The sequence below is a fragment of the Pleurodeles waltl genome, chromosome 1_2, assembly GCF_031143425.1.
Source record: "Pleurodeles waltl isolate 20211129_DDA chromosome 1_2, aPleWal1.hap1.20221129, whole genome shotgun sequence".
Classification (NCBI taxonomy): domain Eukaryota; kingdom Metazoa; phylum Chordata; class Amphibia; order Caudata; family Salamandridae; genus Pleurodeles; species Pleurodeles waltl.
The window spans coordinates 1,063,367,767-1,063,385,839 of record NC_090437.1 but is presented as its reverse complement, the minus strand read 5'-3'; the positions used below and the strand labels follow the sequence as shown (position 1 = coordinate 1,063,385,839).

At 38.3% G+C, this 18,073-nt stretch overlaps 1 protein-coding gene across 3 annotated transcripts in view; it reads left to right on the top strand.

The window, feature by feature from the left end:
- PCDH7 (protocadherin 7) overlaps positions 1–18,073 on the top strand; it is a 749,767-nt gene that overhangs the window by 481,060 nt on the left and 250,634 nt on the right. For 2 of the 3 annotated variants that reach the window (XM_069202134.1, XM_069202136.1), the window contains exon 3: positions 4,076–4,117. The exons of the other annotated variant lie outside the window; for it this stretch is intronic. In XM_069202134.1, the coding sequence (XP_069058235.1) occupies positions 4,076–4,117 (42 nt within the window). The remainder of the gene's footprint in view (positions 1–4,075; positions 4,118–18,073) is intronic. 3 annotated transcript variants of the gene reach the window in all.

Sequence of the window (18,073 nt, the reverse complement as noted above, 5' to 3'; positions counted from 1 at the left end):
ATAGTTATCGATGAAATGCACAGGTTTAAACAGGTGACTTTTCAGCAGATTCTTATTCCCACTGTACAAAGCTCTCCATAAAAGAGAATCTCTCCATAACAGAAAATTCCACAGAGGAGGAACAGACTCTCCTATGCAACAATACACTCAACCGATCTGGAGATAATCAATTACCTTCCCACCACGGAAGAGGAGTTAGTTACTCCAGTACTGTGCTCTAGTAAATTATACATTAATTATAGTGTAGGAAAGTATCAGAAATAAATTTGTGTATGTCCAGAAACATACATGATTGTGCATGTTTCCAAACTTCCAAGACAAAGGTCACCTTGGAATATTCACTTGTCACCCCTTGATGGGAATTATGGCTGCAGTCGTGGTAAAGACCTTTAACCCCATAAATGGGTGTATAACCCCCCAAGAATAACTTTTTGAATTCTGGGAGGGGCAAAAAAGTGCTTGCATATATATTTTTATGATGTAATTTACATTTGCTTATAGGACCATGAGTTTACTTGTACCCATTACCTGTACTAAGATTCAGGCTGTATATTGTTAATTTTTGTTGTTATTAAGTATTTGTTATGGCTAATTCCACCAATGAAAAGCACTTTGCTGCCTCTTGTGTCGGTTTCACTAATTAAAACCTGGGCTCAACCCCCTGATTGCAATACCAAAAAGCAGCCAGGCTTAACTTAGGAAAATGTGTGATGTATTTAGCGGTAAGAAAACAGTTAACAAGTCAAACACACATAGATCAGTAAAATAGAGAAATCAGCTATTGTGTAAAATGACACATAAATAAAAAAAAAATCCAATAAGAGGAATCAGAGTTATGATGTTTTGAAGATTTAAGGCAAAAGTGTGAAAAAAAGTAAAATGCCAATTAGTAGTCACTGTTTGTGGTTGACAGGGACCTAGGTGCGAATTTAGGATGACTGTGATGGAGGGCTGGTCGGATACACCAAGCAGGCTTCTCACGGTCAAATATTTAACATTCTGTCTCAGTCTTTGAAATGGAAGCTCTGATCCTCCAGTGAGGATAGGTAGCAGGCTGTATTTACTGAAGTCCAATTGAAGCTGGATACACACTGGATGATGCCCGCTGAACCTGCTGATCCAAGTAGGAGAAATTAACACTTTGTAGCCAAAGAAGTCCTCACATCAGGGAAATACTTTTTATGTTTTCATGTAGTCAGTATTTTTGCTTTAAACTTTAGGCTTGATTTAGATCTTGGTGGATGGATTACTCCATCAGAAATGAGACCAATATCATCTCAGCAGTATTACGAACATCATATCACATAATGGGATCGAACTAAGGCAAATGGGATATCCATCATGCTTGTGATGGAGTATTCCATCTGCCAATATCTAAATCAGGCCCTTAGTTTTTTTGTTATAGAACTCAAAATCCTCCAGCAGAATCTGACATGGTTGCTTCAAAACTGGACAAGGTTACTGTGAGGGTCCGCTGAAGCTCCAGAGGCCTTAGAATTCCAAAAATGTTCTAATTTGTAATTTTTCAGAGTTTCTAGAGTAGCTTCTTTTGGTCACTTGTCGGGCTTCCAGGACCTCAAGGACAGCTCTTATGGGCCAGCAGAGGCCACTAGCTGTGTCCAGTCCAGTTGCCACTGATCAGCTGAGTACTTCACGAAAGGTCTCTAGCAGCTTATTATATCACTGTAGCCACACAGGCGGCCAGCCAACTGACACTTTATGTCAACTTTGTAGACTCGTATATAAGTGGGAGCATGCACAACCCCTCTGGTCTCCACACAAATCTCAAACATTCTCTCCTGTTCTTTTACAGGTCCAGAGAGTGTTCTGATGAGCAGGGGTAAGGTGCCAACTTTATAGTTTTCCCTAGCCAGTCATTGATAGTGACTCCTTGATACCCCCTAACCAATGAGGAAAAAAGTTCTGGGGGCAACCTTTCACACTTTCACAGCACATCTGCTTGCACTATTGTAAGGCAAATCCAACAAGCAGAATTTATTTACCCCTAAAAGGAGCTTATGTTCACCTCAGCTACACAAAACTGGTTCTTTGCCAGCTCTTCTTCTCTGGCGCGAGACTAGCTATAAAGAGTCTAAGTAGCACACAGATTTTCTTTGTCAGGTCTCCTTTACATTTAACTCTGAATGGTCATGCCCCATCGTGGTCCCTTTCAAGTTAACAAAGTACCTAGATTCCCACCGTCCCAACAGTCCTTCCTGAGCTGAAATCTGTCACATACCTCACACCCAGGTGTTGCCGGGGAAAGGCTTAAGTCAATGTTTCTGCTCCGGGAACAGTCTTCACACCTCATAAGTGATAAGAAAAGTCAGGGACATCTGCAAAAAGGTTAATCCTACTTATCATAATGGAGGTCGCAGCAGGTAAAGTGTAACGTTTTACGTGCCAATTTTCCTAAAAATGCTTAAAAAATGTGACTTCATTATTGAATTGAAAAGTTAATAAACAATACAAATTAGTAATTGAATTATTCTAGCAGCTTGTCCCAAACCAGATATTGCTAGGTTATCATCTTATTCTGAACTGTACCTTTTCTCATATAATAGCTACATTCCTTTACTGTGAAAATAGCTTCTGTGGGCTAGCCACTGTAGGTACAGTCCAACAATAAATATTTGCATGTACCACTTTTAAATACTAGGCATCCTACTTTGTGGGGTACAAGGTCTACTTAGGGATGACTTATTAAATATTTAAAGGTAGATTTATTTCCTGTCAATATGTATTATTTGTGACCGATTTGCCAACAAGTTTAAAAGCTGCAGAAGTCAGGCTACACATGTAGGCCTGAAACCATGTTTTCTTTGTGAGCCTTCTGTGGTCTGGAGTCCACAGATGACTTTTAGCTTTTCCATAACATTGATGTATGTCCTGCACCTGATACTATGGCCTTACAGGGAAGTTGAATATGTCAATTTGATGTTAGCCAATTTACCCATGTATTACGTGACAAAGTGTACACACTGGGGACTAGACAGCAGTATCTCAAAGTGCAGAGTTAAAAAACCAGCAGCACCACTTACAAAAATAGGCATGACTGTGTAAAAGAGGCACTTTCTCACAAATGATATAAGGAACATACAAGTTCATAGTTGTACACATACCAATTTGACAATGTTATAATTGAGTAAAGCAACAACTGCTCCCACTTCCTCTACCTCTAAAATAACTTAAAGTCAATATGCTAGATAGCAGCTCTCACAATGCACCACTCAAGGACATTAGGCAGATTTTAACAAAACCAATTCTCAATTGTATGTTAAATAACCCAGCTCACAGCTAACCATATCTTATATAGTCAGCAAATTGCAATGTTATTTTGAGCTTTTTATCAGCGAGAGCACTTCTTTCCCGAGTAAATTGAATTTTACACCAAAATTAACACATACAAGTGTGCAATAAATAATGAAAAATGTTGAGTTTTTACTTGTCTGTTATATTGCTGATTGTGTGGATCTTCATATGGGCTACCTCATCGCATAATTTGGTGATTGATACTATTCTCAATAAACACATCGGGGGGCACAGGGTGCATTCCTTTGGTAAGCATGGAGACCTTTCTTCTGTTAAGCAAAATACCATTTGTTCTTACCATGTTTATTCTGATATCTGGACAATTAATATGAGGTCCATTGATATATCCTCAGATAGAAACAGTTGACAATCCATCCTCTTTACAGCAGTGTCCTTCCCTTGGGTATCTGCTGCCTGACTGAGTCCTTTTGGAGAATATATAATGTACTGATAATTGGAGTATTGGGTTGTGGATCTCACTGGGTTTGTGTAGAGGCATTAAGGGGCAGTTTTAGAGTTTGATGGATGGAGTATTCTGTCACACTTGTAGTGCAGCAGATTGGATATCTGTCAAAACTGTGACAAAGTATCCCACCTTTAAACTCAAAAAGCCCAAAATCTTTAAACACAATGGAGTGAAAATTCATATCAACTGGTGCATATAAAATACAGCTATGAATTGAATGTAATCATTTTTTTATCAACTTATAAAATTGTCAACAGACTTGCAGCACTGTTATAGTTACCACAATTTGTTTTTCAGATACAGATTTTTACCCCGATAGAACTGAATCAAGCACACAAGGTATGTAAAAATAATTAGCCAGTATGCTTTCCTTCAGCTCTGTTGCATCAAACTCATATTCAGAGTTAAGATATATATACTTTCTTTCATGGTGTGTTTGATGAATATGAAGCTCTTTTGCACAGTGCTAGCCTTCAAAACTATGTTTTATTTTTTTCCCTAATTTATGATAAATTCCATATATGACTGAAGTCAATCACCAGGAAATCATCATTATCTTAACATGTTGCTAGTTGCTATGATAATTGATTTTTTTGTGCCTAAAAGGGGGATGATATGAATAGTTTAGACCTAACAATACATTCACCCTGTATTTGTAGTAATTTGTGGATCACATCATTTTTTCTCATGAGCTGTAGCAATCAAATAAGATCGTTTTTGACCAAAACAAAAACACTCAAATAGCCCACTGATTTAGAAGAAGAACTGAAAGCAGCTCAATCCATGCACATTCCTTTAATTGTTGTAAGTGTTACTTAAATACATCACTCCAAATCCGACTTCTAACCTGCCACTTTTGAACAAAAATAATATGAGTCTCTTTTCATATTAGTAATATGCAGGTGTTCTCCAAACTGTTCTCTTTTCTTATGTCTGTTCTCTTTTCATATTTGCCTTTAAAGCTGAACAATGTTACAAGAACAGAAATTAGAACACCTGACTTGCTCTTCAGTGATTTTTTATATTAAAGCCTGAATGGTTATAAAAGAAACATAAATCAAGTAAAATGTGGGCAATTCCAGATTTTCACATAAATGGAAACAGAAATTTGTCATTGCTTCTTGGTTGTCAAAGTGTAATGTGGCATGCATTTCAATAAATAATGATCTGCTCAGGATATCACTTTATAAATATAAAAGCAAGTCACAAAAATATGTGGATTTTGTGAGTTGCTCTTATATTTAAATACTCATATCCCGAGCAGAGGATTATTGATGGAAATTCATTACACATTCTTGCTTTCTGTTTGATAGTTTAAAAGAAACATGGTTATTTTATCACAAACTACAGTGTTTTTTTAACTGCAGCACCTCAAATTACCTGTTAGTAGTTCCAAAAAAGAGGAACAAAGGGACAAAGAGAATGTCCAAAAGGAGGCTGGAATTGAAGGAAACATACCTCTGTTTCATATGCCTGTGGGCGGATGACAAGTGGTTAAAAATCCCTCAAAATGGTGGCATTATGTCACACTCCATTACACATATGGAACTTGGTGTATAATACAATAGGATAAGACCAGTGGAGCTAGTCAGATGATGCATTCATTTAGGGGAGTTCCTTCATTTGCATTGTTGCTTGTGCTGTACAAAATATGGAACCACCGTTTCGTCTGGCATATGTCTTATTATAGAAAATTTAAGAAACATAGGCATGACTATGGTCACAATTAATATAAAACATACATTGGTGTACCAATATATGTTTTTTTCACTTTTTGATACATGAGGGATAACATTTTCAGGGTTACAATGACCTTGTTATGGACCTTCAAGGGGTGCAGGACTAAAGTACACCTTGCTGTCATAGTGAGTACTTGTGAATCCAGAATAATAATTTTATTGTGTGGAGCCAGGCAGCTATACTGGGGCTTCTCTGTTTAGCTCTGCAACACAACACCCCACACTTACAGGTATTCTTATGGTTTGGTGAAGTGAGCAAAAATACCAACCACTGTCATGATCTTTATGCTACCTTCAAAGCCTGGGTACTCTTGCATATGTCTATTGCCTCTAGATACATTTACTAAAGTCTATGATACAGAATTGTCCCTAACAAACAGGGCTACTCACTGAGGTAACTCACACCTGTAAGTAAGTTGCACACAAGTTTCCTCTTACACTTTTGAGTAACTTTAGTACTTCTGGCTATTCACTATCTATGAATGTAAATTCACTCAAATGTGTGGCCAAAAAGGAGCAGTGTAATTCCAGCACCACACCTGACCAACTACTGATACTGCAACACTGTCCCATAGAAAATAAAGGAGTCAGGAACTTAAAAAAAAAAAAAAAAAACTTGTAGGACATAATGTTAAATAAATTAACTTATTTCAAATTTATAAACATGTATGCCATTAGTTTCATGATAAAAATATATTTTTATTAAAAATTACTGTTACTTTAAAGTATAAAAAATGACTTTAATTTAAATTAATATTATACATATATTTTTGAAATTTGTAGTACATAATTTTATATTAGGTAGGTACCTTAAGTACATCTCAAAAAGAGCACTGATGTATTTTAATTTATTTAAATTAATTAAAGTTTTTTAATAAAAATTAAGTTAATTATCCTGTAGCGTTTTACTTTGTTCTATATTTAAAAATATATGAACTTCATGTTAGTATTTATGATAAAAATATTTTCACTAATGCTTTCAAGTTTAATAAACTTGTTAAATTTTTCATGTACTTGACCATAGGGAGATCTCCGCACAGTGATACATTGAATTAAGCATTTATAAAGCACAGACTGTCAGTCCCTGAGGAATATCCTGAAGCTAGAGCGGAAAACTGCTGGAGCTTAACTAATGTGTATTTGATATTTTATAGTATCAAAGAACAGGAGAGAGTATCAGAAATTCCAAAAACCCATGTCTTAAGTTGCTTTCTGAAACTGGTTTCTGAGTCAATAAGCCTCATTTGCATGTGTATGTTGCTCCAGGCCTTTGCTCCTAAACCTGTGAAGGATTTACCCCCTCTAGTTCATCGTTTTAGTCTACCAGTTTGAGCAGATGAGCTGAAGACGACCTTAGAGTTCTGCTAGTGGCATAATGGATGAATCTGGATGCTAGAGATTTAGGACCAATTGCATTAAAGACTATGTAAGTCATCAAAATGATTTTGAACAGGGCCCTCTTGTGGCTTGGCAGCTAATGCAAAGTTGTTTAGGCTGCCTGGGCAGATGACCTTCTAGGCAGTCTAAGGACCAGTCTAGCTGCTTCATACAGAACAACTTGCAATTTGTCTACTATTTGTTTTGTAGATCCAGCATACAAACTGTTGCAATAATCCAGCCATGGAGAGATGAGTCCACATGCCACTGTCTTCCTGGCTGTCAAAGGCAGAAAATCAAAAAACTTCTCTATGGCCTTTATCAGATTGAAACAGGTGCCTACTACAGCGAAAGCCTGAGGCCGAAAGGACGATTGGTAGTCATTTTCACCTCCAAATCCCTTACTACTTCCACCGTAGCAGGGGGGACTGAGGCTGATCCCAAACACCAAAGGGTTGGATTGGAGAATTCTTCCTTGCCCAACCGCATAATCACTGATTTTCGTCTGTTGCGTTTCAAGTGAATGTCCTGCATCAACTGGTTGACTGCGGTTAGGCAGTTTTTGAAGTTCAGCTCTGATCCCAGTGATGTTGTAATAGCTATTCATGTAATATACTCTGCCTCTGCTAGACTTGTTTGAGGCATTGTGATGTGTAGCGTTCAAAATGTGAAATCAGCTGGGTATCATCGGCATAAGATATTGTATCGATACCAATCTACATGCTGAGAGAGATTAAAGATGCCGTATATATGTTAAAAAGAATGGGACTCAGTGATGAACGTTGGGGGACTCCTGGCGTTAATGTTACCTTTGGTGAGACACAAGGACCTAACATCACCTTTTGTCAATGATCTGTAAAATACGATTGTATCCAAGAAAGTGTTGACCTGTTGACTCCACACTCTTTAATTTACTAAAGTAGGATGCTGTGCAAGATGGTATTAAATGCATCAGATAGATATAACAAGATCAGTACTCCATTAATGCCTGCATCCAAAGTCAGCTTGAGAGTGTCTGCGACTTCCAATAGAGCAGTCTCAGTGGAGTGCTTGGGCCATATTCCTGACTGCCATGGGTGAAACAGCTTCGCATTATCCAAAAATACATTTAGTTAAGTATTAATCAATTTTTCCATTATTTTACTCATAGCGGGCAATAATGAGATTGGGTGCACATTTGAAAGAGTAGTGGGGTTGGCAAGGGGTTCCTTTTTTAAAGGTTTAAAAGCGCCCAGCTTCAAGAAAGCCAGGGCCATTTATGTGGCTATTGAAGTGTTCATAATCTCATTTAACAGGTGGTTTCGTATGTTCACCACCTTATGGAGGACCCGAGGAGGACAGGGATCATCCAAGGGACCAGATCTTCAGGATAAAATAGTTTGGTAAGATTAAGCTAAGGATATTTTTTGGAAGGCAATTAGAGTTCTACTTGCTTCCATTTTGGGCCCATTATCAATTGGATCATTTGAGAGGGGAGGCAAAGGGTTGAAATCCAGATGTATATCACTTATCTTCTCCTCAAAAAGGAGAAGATTTGGTTGCAGAGAGCTTGAGAGGGTGGAATCTGGCTTTCCAAAGCCCTAGGCTTTAGGAAAGAGTTGGCAATCTTAAAAATACATTTTTTGGCCCCCATGGGCTTCCACAATTTGATCTGAAAATAATTGTAATTCGTTTATGGAATGCTTTTAAGGCAGTTTTGAAGTTCCACAAATCTTCAGGAGCATAAGCCATACTCCATTTCCTTTCCAATTGTTTGCACAGCAGATGTTGTTCTGCTAAGATTTTACTAAATCAGGGAGAGGATGGCAAAGATACATGGAGGCTGGAGTAACTAATTCTCTCTTCCATATCTCTACACGCATCAAACTTGATTTTAATCTTTCCAGCAGGTCTCTCAATGGAGGAAAATATTAGTGGTGTCCACTAAAAAGTTTTAATCTTAGATCCCATCTGCTTATAAATTACTCACTTGACAATAAAGGTAGAGCTTATCCAGGTAGGGAGAGTATTATGAGGACCCAGTGAAGAAGCATGTCACCAAAAGTTCTGGGGGGCGAGAGTCACTTTTAAAACAAAAAATGTCCATCTGAGTAAGTCTAGGGAGACATAAAAATTATTACATTCAGTTGTAACTCTTTTTGATATTTTTATATGTTTTACTAAATGGACTAAATAAAGGATGGCATACTAGACAGTGACACATGATAGCCATGAATAGTGGTATGATTTGCACTTTTCTTGGCTGTGGCAAAGAAGAACAGGATCATTTGTTATCAGTATATATCGATTTTTTGTGATTCCGTTCAGTTGTGCCTCTCCACTAGTCTTATAAAATCTGTCTCTGTCTCAGTGGCTCATTCTCCTTGTTTTTCTAACCTGGTCACAGAGAAGTATAATAAATGTTAATCAGATTATGATTGTGTACAGCCAGAAGGGATACCATAATTGTGTGTCCCATTCCAGAAATACAAATACGTTTCGGTTTGTACTTTTTTCACCAAACTCAAGTATGTGAAGCTAGGGGGGCACAGAGGATTAAACATACAAATGTAGGTAAGACAGTATGTTCCTAAGTTTACACATCTGCCTTTCCCTGTCCTTGAGTTAGGCCTGTGAAACTGGCCTTGTTTCTCACAGTGCCAGTTTCAATGTCTGTTCGTTTCATGAGTATTTGCCACAATACACGCTTCAGTTGTTGGTTTCAGTGAGACTGTCCAAGTCTCCTTGTTCAAGTTTAGTTTTTCTGCCTCTGGGTTTCAGTGTGTTTCTCTGTTTCAGATTAGCTTCTCATTCTGCTGATTATTACTGATTATTTGTTTGGTATATCATCAGGCTGGGTGATTTTTTGATCACCAGTGGAAAGGATCTGCAAAATGTTGTTTCAAATGCTTTATGCAGATGATGCTGTTTTATCCTGCTCCTCCAATGGTTTGAGAAACCTTATTGATAATGTTTTAAGTTCATGAACAACTTGAACCTCAAAACTAACATCTGTAAAACACATTACATTGTCTTCCATAATCAAGGTCAGGCAATTCATTATTAATCGAAAATCTATTACAAGAGTGAATGATTTATCATATCTGAGGTGGCATTTGACGTATGGAGCTCTTGGAGACACAGGTGCCTTCGTTTTAATCAATCTGTGGGGTGGTATTTGACTTAGCCAGGAAGGTAGGAAATAAACCAGTGCTGCCTATTGGAGAAATATATAAACACAAGTGCACCCCAGTTTTACCCTATGGGGTAGCTATTTGGGGCTACTGAAAATGTGCTAAACTGCAACAAGAGGAAAAAAAAAATCTGTAGGCACCTCTTAGGACTTCTACCCTCTAGTCCGTATTTTTATATATGTGAGGAGTTGGGCCATCCTTAAATTCAGGACCCTATCAAGCTAGCACCACTTCTTATCTGGATTTTCATTTAAGTAAATGAGCAGGCTAGCTTTAATTGTATGGTCATTACTGATTGTCCAGCCTGAGAGGGTGTCATAAAAAGGAAAGTCTAAGATATATTAAGAGTGTTACCAAACCAGTGGGCAGACCTGAATTGTTTATCTCCCCTCACCTGATAGTTAAGGGAGATGCAGCATTATTCTGAGTTATTCATTATGTATGTCCTTTTACAGGGAAAATTGTGAGGAGGAGGATTATGAAAAAAACTACTGTTAGGGACTATGTCGTGATCCAAACCTGTCATAGTACAGAGCCCCTTTGAGATGGTTTTAAGTATACCTGGGAAAGGCTGTGGTTAACCAAATATTGGTTAGGCACTTTTAGGAGTCATCTGGGGTTCCCCTTGGTCAACATGACTCAGCATCTATTTTAATTTGACCATGTGATGAGATCTCTGTTTCTGACGCATTGACAAGTATTATGTGTTTCTTAGGCCAAATTTGCCACTCATTTACACATTTTAATGAGTTTTTAGAAAAAGATGCTTGTTAACCAGTGTATTTTATCTATTTTATGAATTAAAAAACACTTGTGATCTATTATGAGATTTTAGATTTGATGATTGTGTGTTATTGAACTGTTTTGTTTTTTTAAGATTGATTGATTGATTGATTGTGGACTCCTTGTACCAGGTTAGCCGCAACACCAAGTCCATCACCTTCAGTACACAGCTGTTATTTAAATCAATTAAAAAGGTGGTGTACAAATGTGATTGTATGACTGAACTTAGAAGATCACATATTGGCTTTGGATTGGTATTAGAATGAAAGTTTTTCCCACCTAAACCTCAACTGGTATTAAACAGAGCAGACTCTGTTTTTTAAACAACTTCTCATAATAGTGGCATGGATGAAATACAAGTATGGATTGGAACGGAAGTCCTTTGTTTTAGTAATAGATTATGGAATAAGCTTCTTCTAATAGTCAGGCCGGAACAGACAATAATATGGCTTGTTTAGGCATTAGTGATAGGTTTGTCTGGCCTTTTCTCTTGTTGGATCTATGTAAATAACTTTCAGTCTGTTTGGAGCGATATAAAAATAAGTAAATGATTAAATACATAAAAAGGCAGTTCTTGATGTACTTGTATGTTACATCATTATACGTTGTTTACCCACAGACGTTTCTCAACCACAGTTAACCTATCTATAATCAGGGTCACCCTGTCAACTATCCTAGGGCAGAAAGGTAGCATTCATTATAAGTCTGTGAGCTGGTCTCTGTAATTTCATGAATGATCTTCAGTGACTCTTCCATATGTTATCAATATCTTCTAAATGAATCATTAAAACAAGAAACTAGTTAGCAACTAGAATGTAAATTATTCCCATTTAAATTTACTTTATATATTTTTATCCTATGTGGATGTTGTAAATATATGACGATTCCTATCCTGGGTACCCATGTCACACGCCAACACATATTTCACTCGAAGTCCATCCTTCTTTGTCCATCTAAATTTGTTTGGGGTTTTTAATGTTTCGAAAGTGTGTAATTTAGCAGTGAGCCACTGCTTACTTCTAACATAAAAGTGGTGGCACGGGAGTGTTTCTGACTTAAAATGGTTTTCATACCATGCATGAGCCACACTGAACTTAACTGAAAGGCTAAAATAAGTGGAAATGCAAAATAGTGTGTACAAATGAATTAACATGATGAAGGTGTGTTTGAAGAGAGCACTTACCTTGGCCTTAGAAAACATGGTTTAGTATGTAGACCACCAATTGCTACGAATTACAGCCGGAGAGAACATAGAGCATAGGGGTGGGGGAGAGAAGAGCACAGGGAAATGAACAACTTGAGAAAGTGAGAAGCATACAAGTGACTGGAACATGGGGAGTGGTTGAGGAACATACAAAGGAAAGGGCACTACAGAGCGCAGTGAGGATGGGGAAGGAATACACAAGGGAGAAATGCATTGTAGGCATTTGGGGGGAGCACACAGGGGAGCGGAGACAAGAGCTAGAAAACACAGGCACTTTCATGGAGTGAGTAAACAAAAAAATATGTTCCCTAAGAGTAAACAGTAAAAGGTAGAAGCCAGCCAATCAGAGAAATGGTAAAAGGGCAATGCACCAGAGGAGGGACAAATGCAAGATAGACATGCTGGTACTAGTAAAGTTATCGAATAAGAAGCAAGCAAATGAGCGTGACAATGAAACTAATGAACTATAATCAAGAGTGGACATTAAGCCCTTTTAAGTGTTTGGTAAGCCCTTGGTACGTCTTTGGGAAATCAGAGAGATTTCAGTGTCTAGTAGTCTCGACCTAACAAATCCTAGCAGCAAGAAAATTAGCAAGTTATCTTGGAGTTTTTTTTGGACATTGTAGTAGGAAGCCTTTGAGGTATTCATGCCCAGCATGTCCACTGAGTTAGTTGTTTTAGGAGGTAATATAGCATGAAGCAACGTGTTTGTACCAAAATGTTACGTGTGACGTATTAGTTAAATTAATTAGCATTTCTTCACAAGGTATATTGGTGATTTTGATTTTAAATGCTGCTTACGTTGTGTACGAATACACCTCAAATTATTGGGTGAATGTATGGACTGAACCATGTAAGTGAGAGTGCTATCTTTAAAATTTTCTTTTATATTTTACAATTCTTAGAGGCTTTTTAAGTTGTGCTAAAGCTGTGATTTATATGTAATAAAGTCTTCCTTTGCGAAGTAAATGTTCCCAGACGCCTGTTTGTGCCTGTGAGTATAAAGTCCTCATTATGAATGTCAATTAATTTGTAGACTAAATTGGAATATTTTGAGGAGGCAGAGCAAAAATGCAATGAAGCGGTAGTCCCTAAGGTTGCAGACATTATCACTAGATAATTACCTGTCGACTGCAGTCAGACTCCCAAAGGCAGGGTTCAAACGTGGAAGGAGGTCAAGGGCAATTATCACAGATAGCTCATATTAAGCGAAAACCCATATTTAAAGCATGGCAAGCTAAAAACAATGCCAAATCCTATGAAGACAAATCTGCAGACACCAACCATTCCAGTACTTAGAAAGTTCTGCGTGCAGTTTAATGTGTCAAGCTCAGCTGTTTTAAATCACATTTTCAATGTTGGCAAATACGGTTTATTTGATTTTTAAAATATTTACTGAACTAATGAGTCCGAAATTAGCTGGGCATTGTACATACTCTCCCTACTACCATTGCACCTTTTATCTATCTGACGAGGTGTAATGACAGTGTGTGGCTCACTATAGATTAAACAACAAGGCTTTATAGCACTACGGACTTTGGCCCATATTTATACTTTTTTGTATACCTTAGGCCCATATTTATACTATTTTTGCGCTGCGTTTGCGCCGCTTTTTGACGCAAAAGCTGCGCAAACGTACAAAATGCAATTGTATTTTTAAAGTTTGCGCCGTTTTTGCGTCAAAAAATGACGCAAATGCGGCGCTAAAAAAGTATAAATATGGGCCTTAATGTTCAAAGTGACGCTCCGAAAGTTCCAAAGTCGTCTGGCTGGTAGTAGGAAGGGCGACCACCAAAGTTGGCCCATTGATACAGCACGACAGGCAGGCATCTCTGCGTTTACAAACAGTGGGAGCTCTCAAGTGAGGGATTGTTTTTTTTTTTTTTTTTTAAATGGTGCGTTTTTCTCAATATAAAAAGCAGTGATTCAGTTATGCACCATAAGTATTACCCATTTGAGCGATAATTCGCCAGATGTGATCTGATCATATTTTCCTAGCCTCTGTAGTGCTGCTGACGTTCTCTACTTATAAAGCTGGTTCACATCTATTTCAAAGTGACTTAGATAATTGATTATGTTACCCACCAAGCCGGACACCCTGCTGCAAATGAAACCTGCAGATACAAATATAGCAGAAGAGAAAAACTCAATATACACTTGTTTCCATAGCTTACAGAATGTTGTGTAGAATGCCATAATTCAAAGAAAAAATGGCAAGGGACTGTTGAGTTTTTGCCAAATGAAAGACAGCAACAGCCCATATTATTTAATCTACAAACTCAGGCCCATATTTATACTTTTTTAGCACCGCATTTGCGCCGCTTTTTTACGCAAAAGCGGCGCAAACTTACAAAATACAATTTGAAGCATGCAGTGGCTGTTTCAGAAAAAATCTGAGCGGTAGCAAATTGCAAGTATTTGACAGACTTTGCTTATGGTATACTGAGTGAGCCCCTTTTAGATTATTTTATTCCTTTTTAGTTTCCATTGTTGCAGTAATAGCAAGATGAACCATAATCAGGGAGTGGAGAAATACAGTGCTGAAAATGTACAAATGGTAGGATTTGGCACAAAAGCTTGAGGTAATAGAAATGTGATAGAAATGGCATGCATTGACTACTGACAGATTGTCATTCTGGCAGCAGTGAGGATTTCCAGGTGTCTCACAGATCTGAGCTGCTTTATTATTTTCCAAAGTAATGATGCCTTATAACTGAGCCTTGTAATGCAATGCTAATATTGTAAGAAGAATGTCCAATTTGGGGAATTCAGTTGTGGATTGCAGGACAACCATCTTCTAACAACCAGCAAATGCAGAGGCTCATTAGTTCTGCAGGATGAAGACTGTTTGAGTGTCACTATGTACATAGGTAATCTGATTGTAAGTGTAGCAAGATCAAAAATGATCTAACACAATAGTTAAAGGTTAGAGGAGAGCTGACTGATCCCTATGTGGCACCACACATTACCCATGTGGGAGGAGAGTCAATGACGGCATCACAGCTTACTTGGAGTGAACCTCAAGAGTGTTGCTTTCGCATTTCATAGATGTTCTCTGGATGCCTACTTCTCATAGATATTTGAGCAGGAGCAGACTGTTCTAACAGTTACAAAATGATAAAAGTGCCGACGCACACAGCCACCATACATCTTCCTCAGGTCAGTGAGCACTTTAATATAGCTCCCATGGTGCTCATACCAAGATTGAAGTTATCCTGAAAATGGTCAAGAACAGTATAGCTTTCCGTGCAATTATGCAGCTTTAATGTTAATGTACCCACTAGTAGTTTTGTAGCAAAAGCAGCAGGCAGATTGCATGAAAATGTGCTTAGTCAAGTGGACAAAGGTAAGGTGTAAAGCAAAAGCAGTACTTAATTTGAGCCAGTGGTGTCCGGTGGGGGTCACAGGTGGAGGCCAGCACGTTTTCTTCTGCATAAGGCATTTACTGCGAGCAAAAGACACATATGAGAAAGACGGAGGAAGAGAAAGACTGAAAAGCGCACAAAGAGCAAAAGCAGAAAGCTGCAAGGGTGACCTAAAGGCTAGGGAGTGGCTGTAAATGGATTAAAGAGGCCTGAGACAGCTTTAGGATCACACTGCCTCAGTATTCTGTGCTGGCACATTTAATTGCAGCAGCCATGTGTTTCAGAGTAGAGTGTTGGGCACCGGCACATTTTCATTTACAAATTAATCACTGGCTGTAGGTCACACACACACCATGGTTTTCCTGGGATGACTGATCTTAACTTAGGAGAAAGATTAGTCTGTTGTTGAAACAGGCAAAAATCGAAAAGTCATGGTGTCCGATAGATGAACTTACTGCAAGGTACAGTGGCCAAAGGTTGATGTTACTCTTTTTGCCATAAAATTTACACCATAGTTGGCAGATTTCACGAAAAGTGTTGCTTACAGTTCGAATAACTCAGAATGATGCTGCAAGAGGTAGCCCAGTCAGGGCTAAAAAAAAAACTGAAAGGACTAAAAAGGCACAGCATCAACCTAGCCAATGCAGCACCAGAGTGATGTGTGCATGTAGACCAAATGGAGTTGGTAATCAGAAAATGCTCAGTAGTCCATATGGCAACATAGGCAAAACAGAGATGTCAAATGATGTATAAAGGCAAAAATAGGAATTGGCGACAAGAACAGTGGCCATGTGCCACTTCTTAAAGACAGTGCTACTGCTGTTCAAAAACAACTTATGAGCAAGGAAGGAAGTGGAAGGTTGGCAACCTAAGAATTTTTTCAAAAAATCTTTTGATGTCCAAATTTCCCTTCTTTCCCTGGTAGTCCAATGATGGCCAAACGTTTTAGAAAAAGTTCACACCCTAAGTCCCTCTCATGCTTCAGAAGGATCCCTAACACTGGCAAACCCTAGCTGCACCATGGCTCAGATGCTAGCCAGATGGCCATTCCGCAAAAACGAGGGTGAGAGATGAAATGATTATTAGGTTGCTTCCTTGGCTGCAAATAATGAATCAGTTCACTCTTGCTCTTCAGTTTACTTGTCCAAGCAATGCGAACTAATACATCCCAGAGGCCCATGCTCTTTCCAGTTTTACACGACGAGGCATCCCCTGCCCTTCTAGAACTTCCTCCCATACAATATCCACTTTCATTATTAGTACGACTGAATTCTGCATGAATTCTATGGCTTGTTTTTACCTTTTTAAAGGCTAAATGTTATTTTCCTTTATCTACCTTATTTAAGAAAGTGTTACCTAAATAATTTCTCCAAATATACCAATAAGAGGTGTTCACTTAAAGATGGAGGGTGAGTTGTAAATACAGATTGGAAAAGGACAACGTGAGATGCTCCAACATTCCAAAAGGTGGTCTTTTAAAGAATAGAACATGCCAGAATCCACTTACTGCGTCCTTATTCACTTTATATTTCATAACTCCCTCCTTTTTATCAGACGTGGGGATAAATAAAGACTAACTGATACACTTGTCTTATTATGTGCAGACGTTTCCCCCATGCTTTCCTTAAAAAAGTCAGTCTCTTTCGTCTTCTTAACATTTACCTAAAATAACTGTTAAACAGGATGCGATTTCCAAGAATGTGTTAAACCTCAGTTGCTTGTCATGCCTCTCCCGTACATTCTGCCTTATCTGTGCATCACTGTCATAGCAAACTGCTTCTGCAATACAGTTTAATGTATGAATGCACAGCTATGTTTTCTATAGTGTGTGGATCAGTTGAGATGATATGTCAAGATTTCTTGTGCTCTATAAATTGGATTTTGCTTTTGCCTATCATAAGATAAATATGAATACTATATGAATAGATGGAAAACAGCAATCACGCGACCATGGTCTCATGGAACACTGCGCAGACGTAGACTTGTGGGAAGTCTGCACGCATGTCTGTGACTGAAGTGCGACTCCACTGGGGGCAAAAATCTACAATGGAAATAGGAACATTCATCAGAAAAGTAATCCTGTGCATCCAGCGCGGGCTTCCTTTGCAGCCAGTCGGCAGTTCTCCTGATCAACAGAGTAACACTCTGGAGTACTGACGATCCATGTCGCATTCGTTCTGCTCTCAAGGAATATTTCACCAGGGAAACTAGATAGAGCTGTGGCCTCCTGCTGCAAAATAATGTACCTAGCCTATGGCACGGATGTCTGCCTCCGACCACGTGGCTGTTTAGAAGAAACAACAGTGATAATTGATTTCTCTTTTCAAAGCAGTTTTAAATAAATCAGAATTAAGCAAGTTAAAGTAGCCAAAGTCAATACTCATTCTGGCCCAAAACCCAAACGTAGCATGCTACTCAGTCACCAAAACTGATTTGTGTCTCGTCGTGGGTACAGAGCGCTACAATTCAAGTTGTTAAATGTACCCTTTTGTGAGAGTACATAGTCATATCCAACATTTGAGATATAATATACAAAACGCGCTTATATAAATAATGGGCATTGCAGGTGGGAGACACAATGTAACATTTAAATCGGTGCATTTATTGATGAAGAATATTTTTATGATAAATTGTCACTATGGTATGTTTGGCCT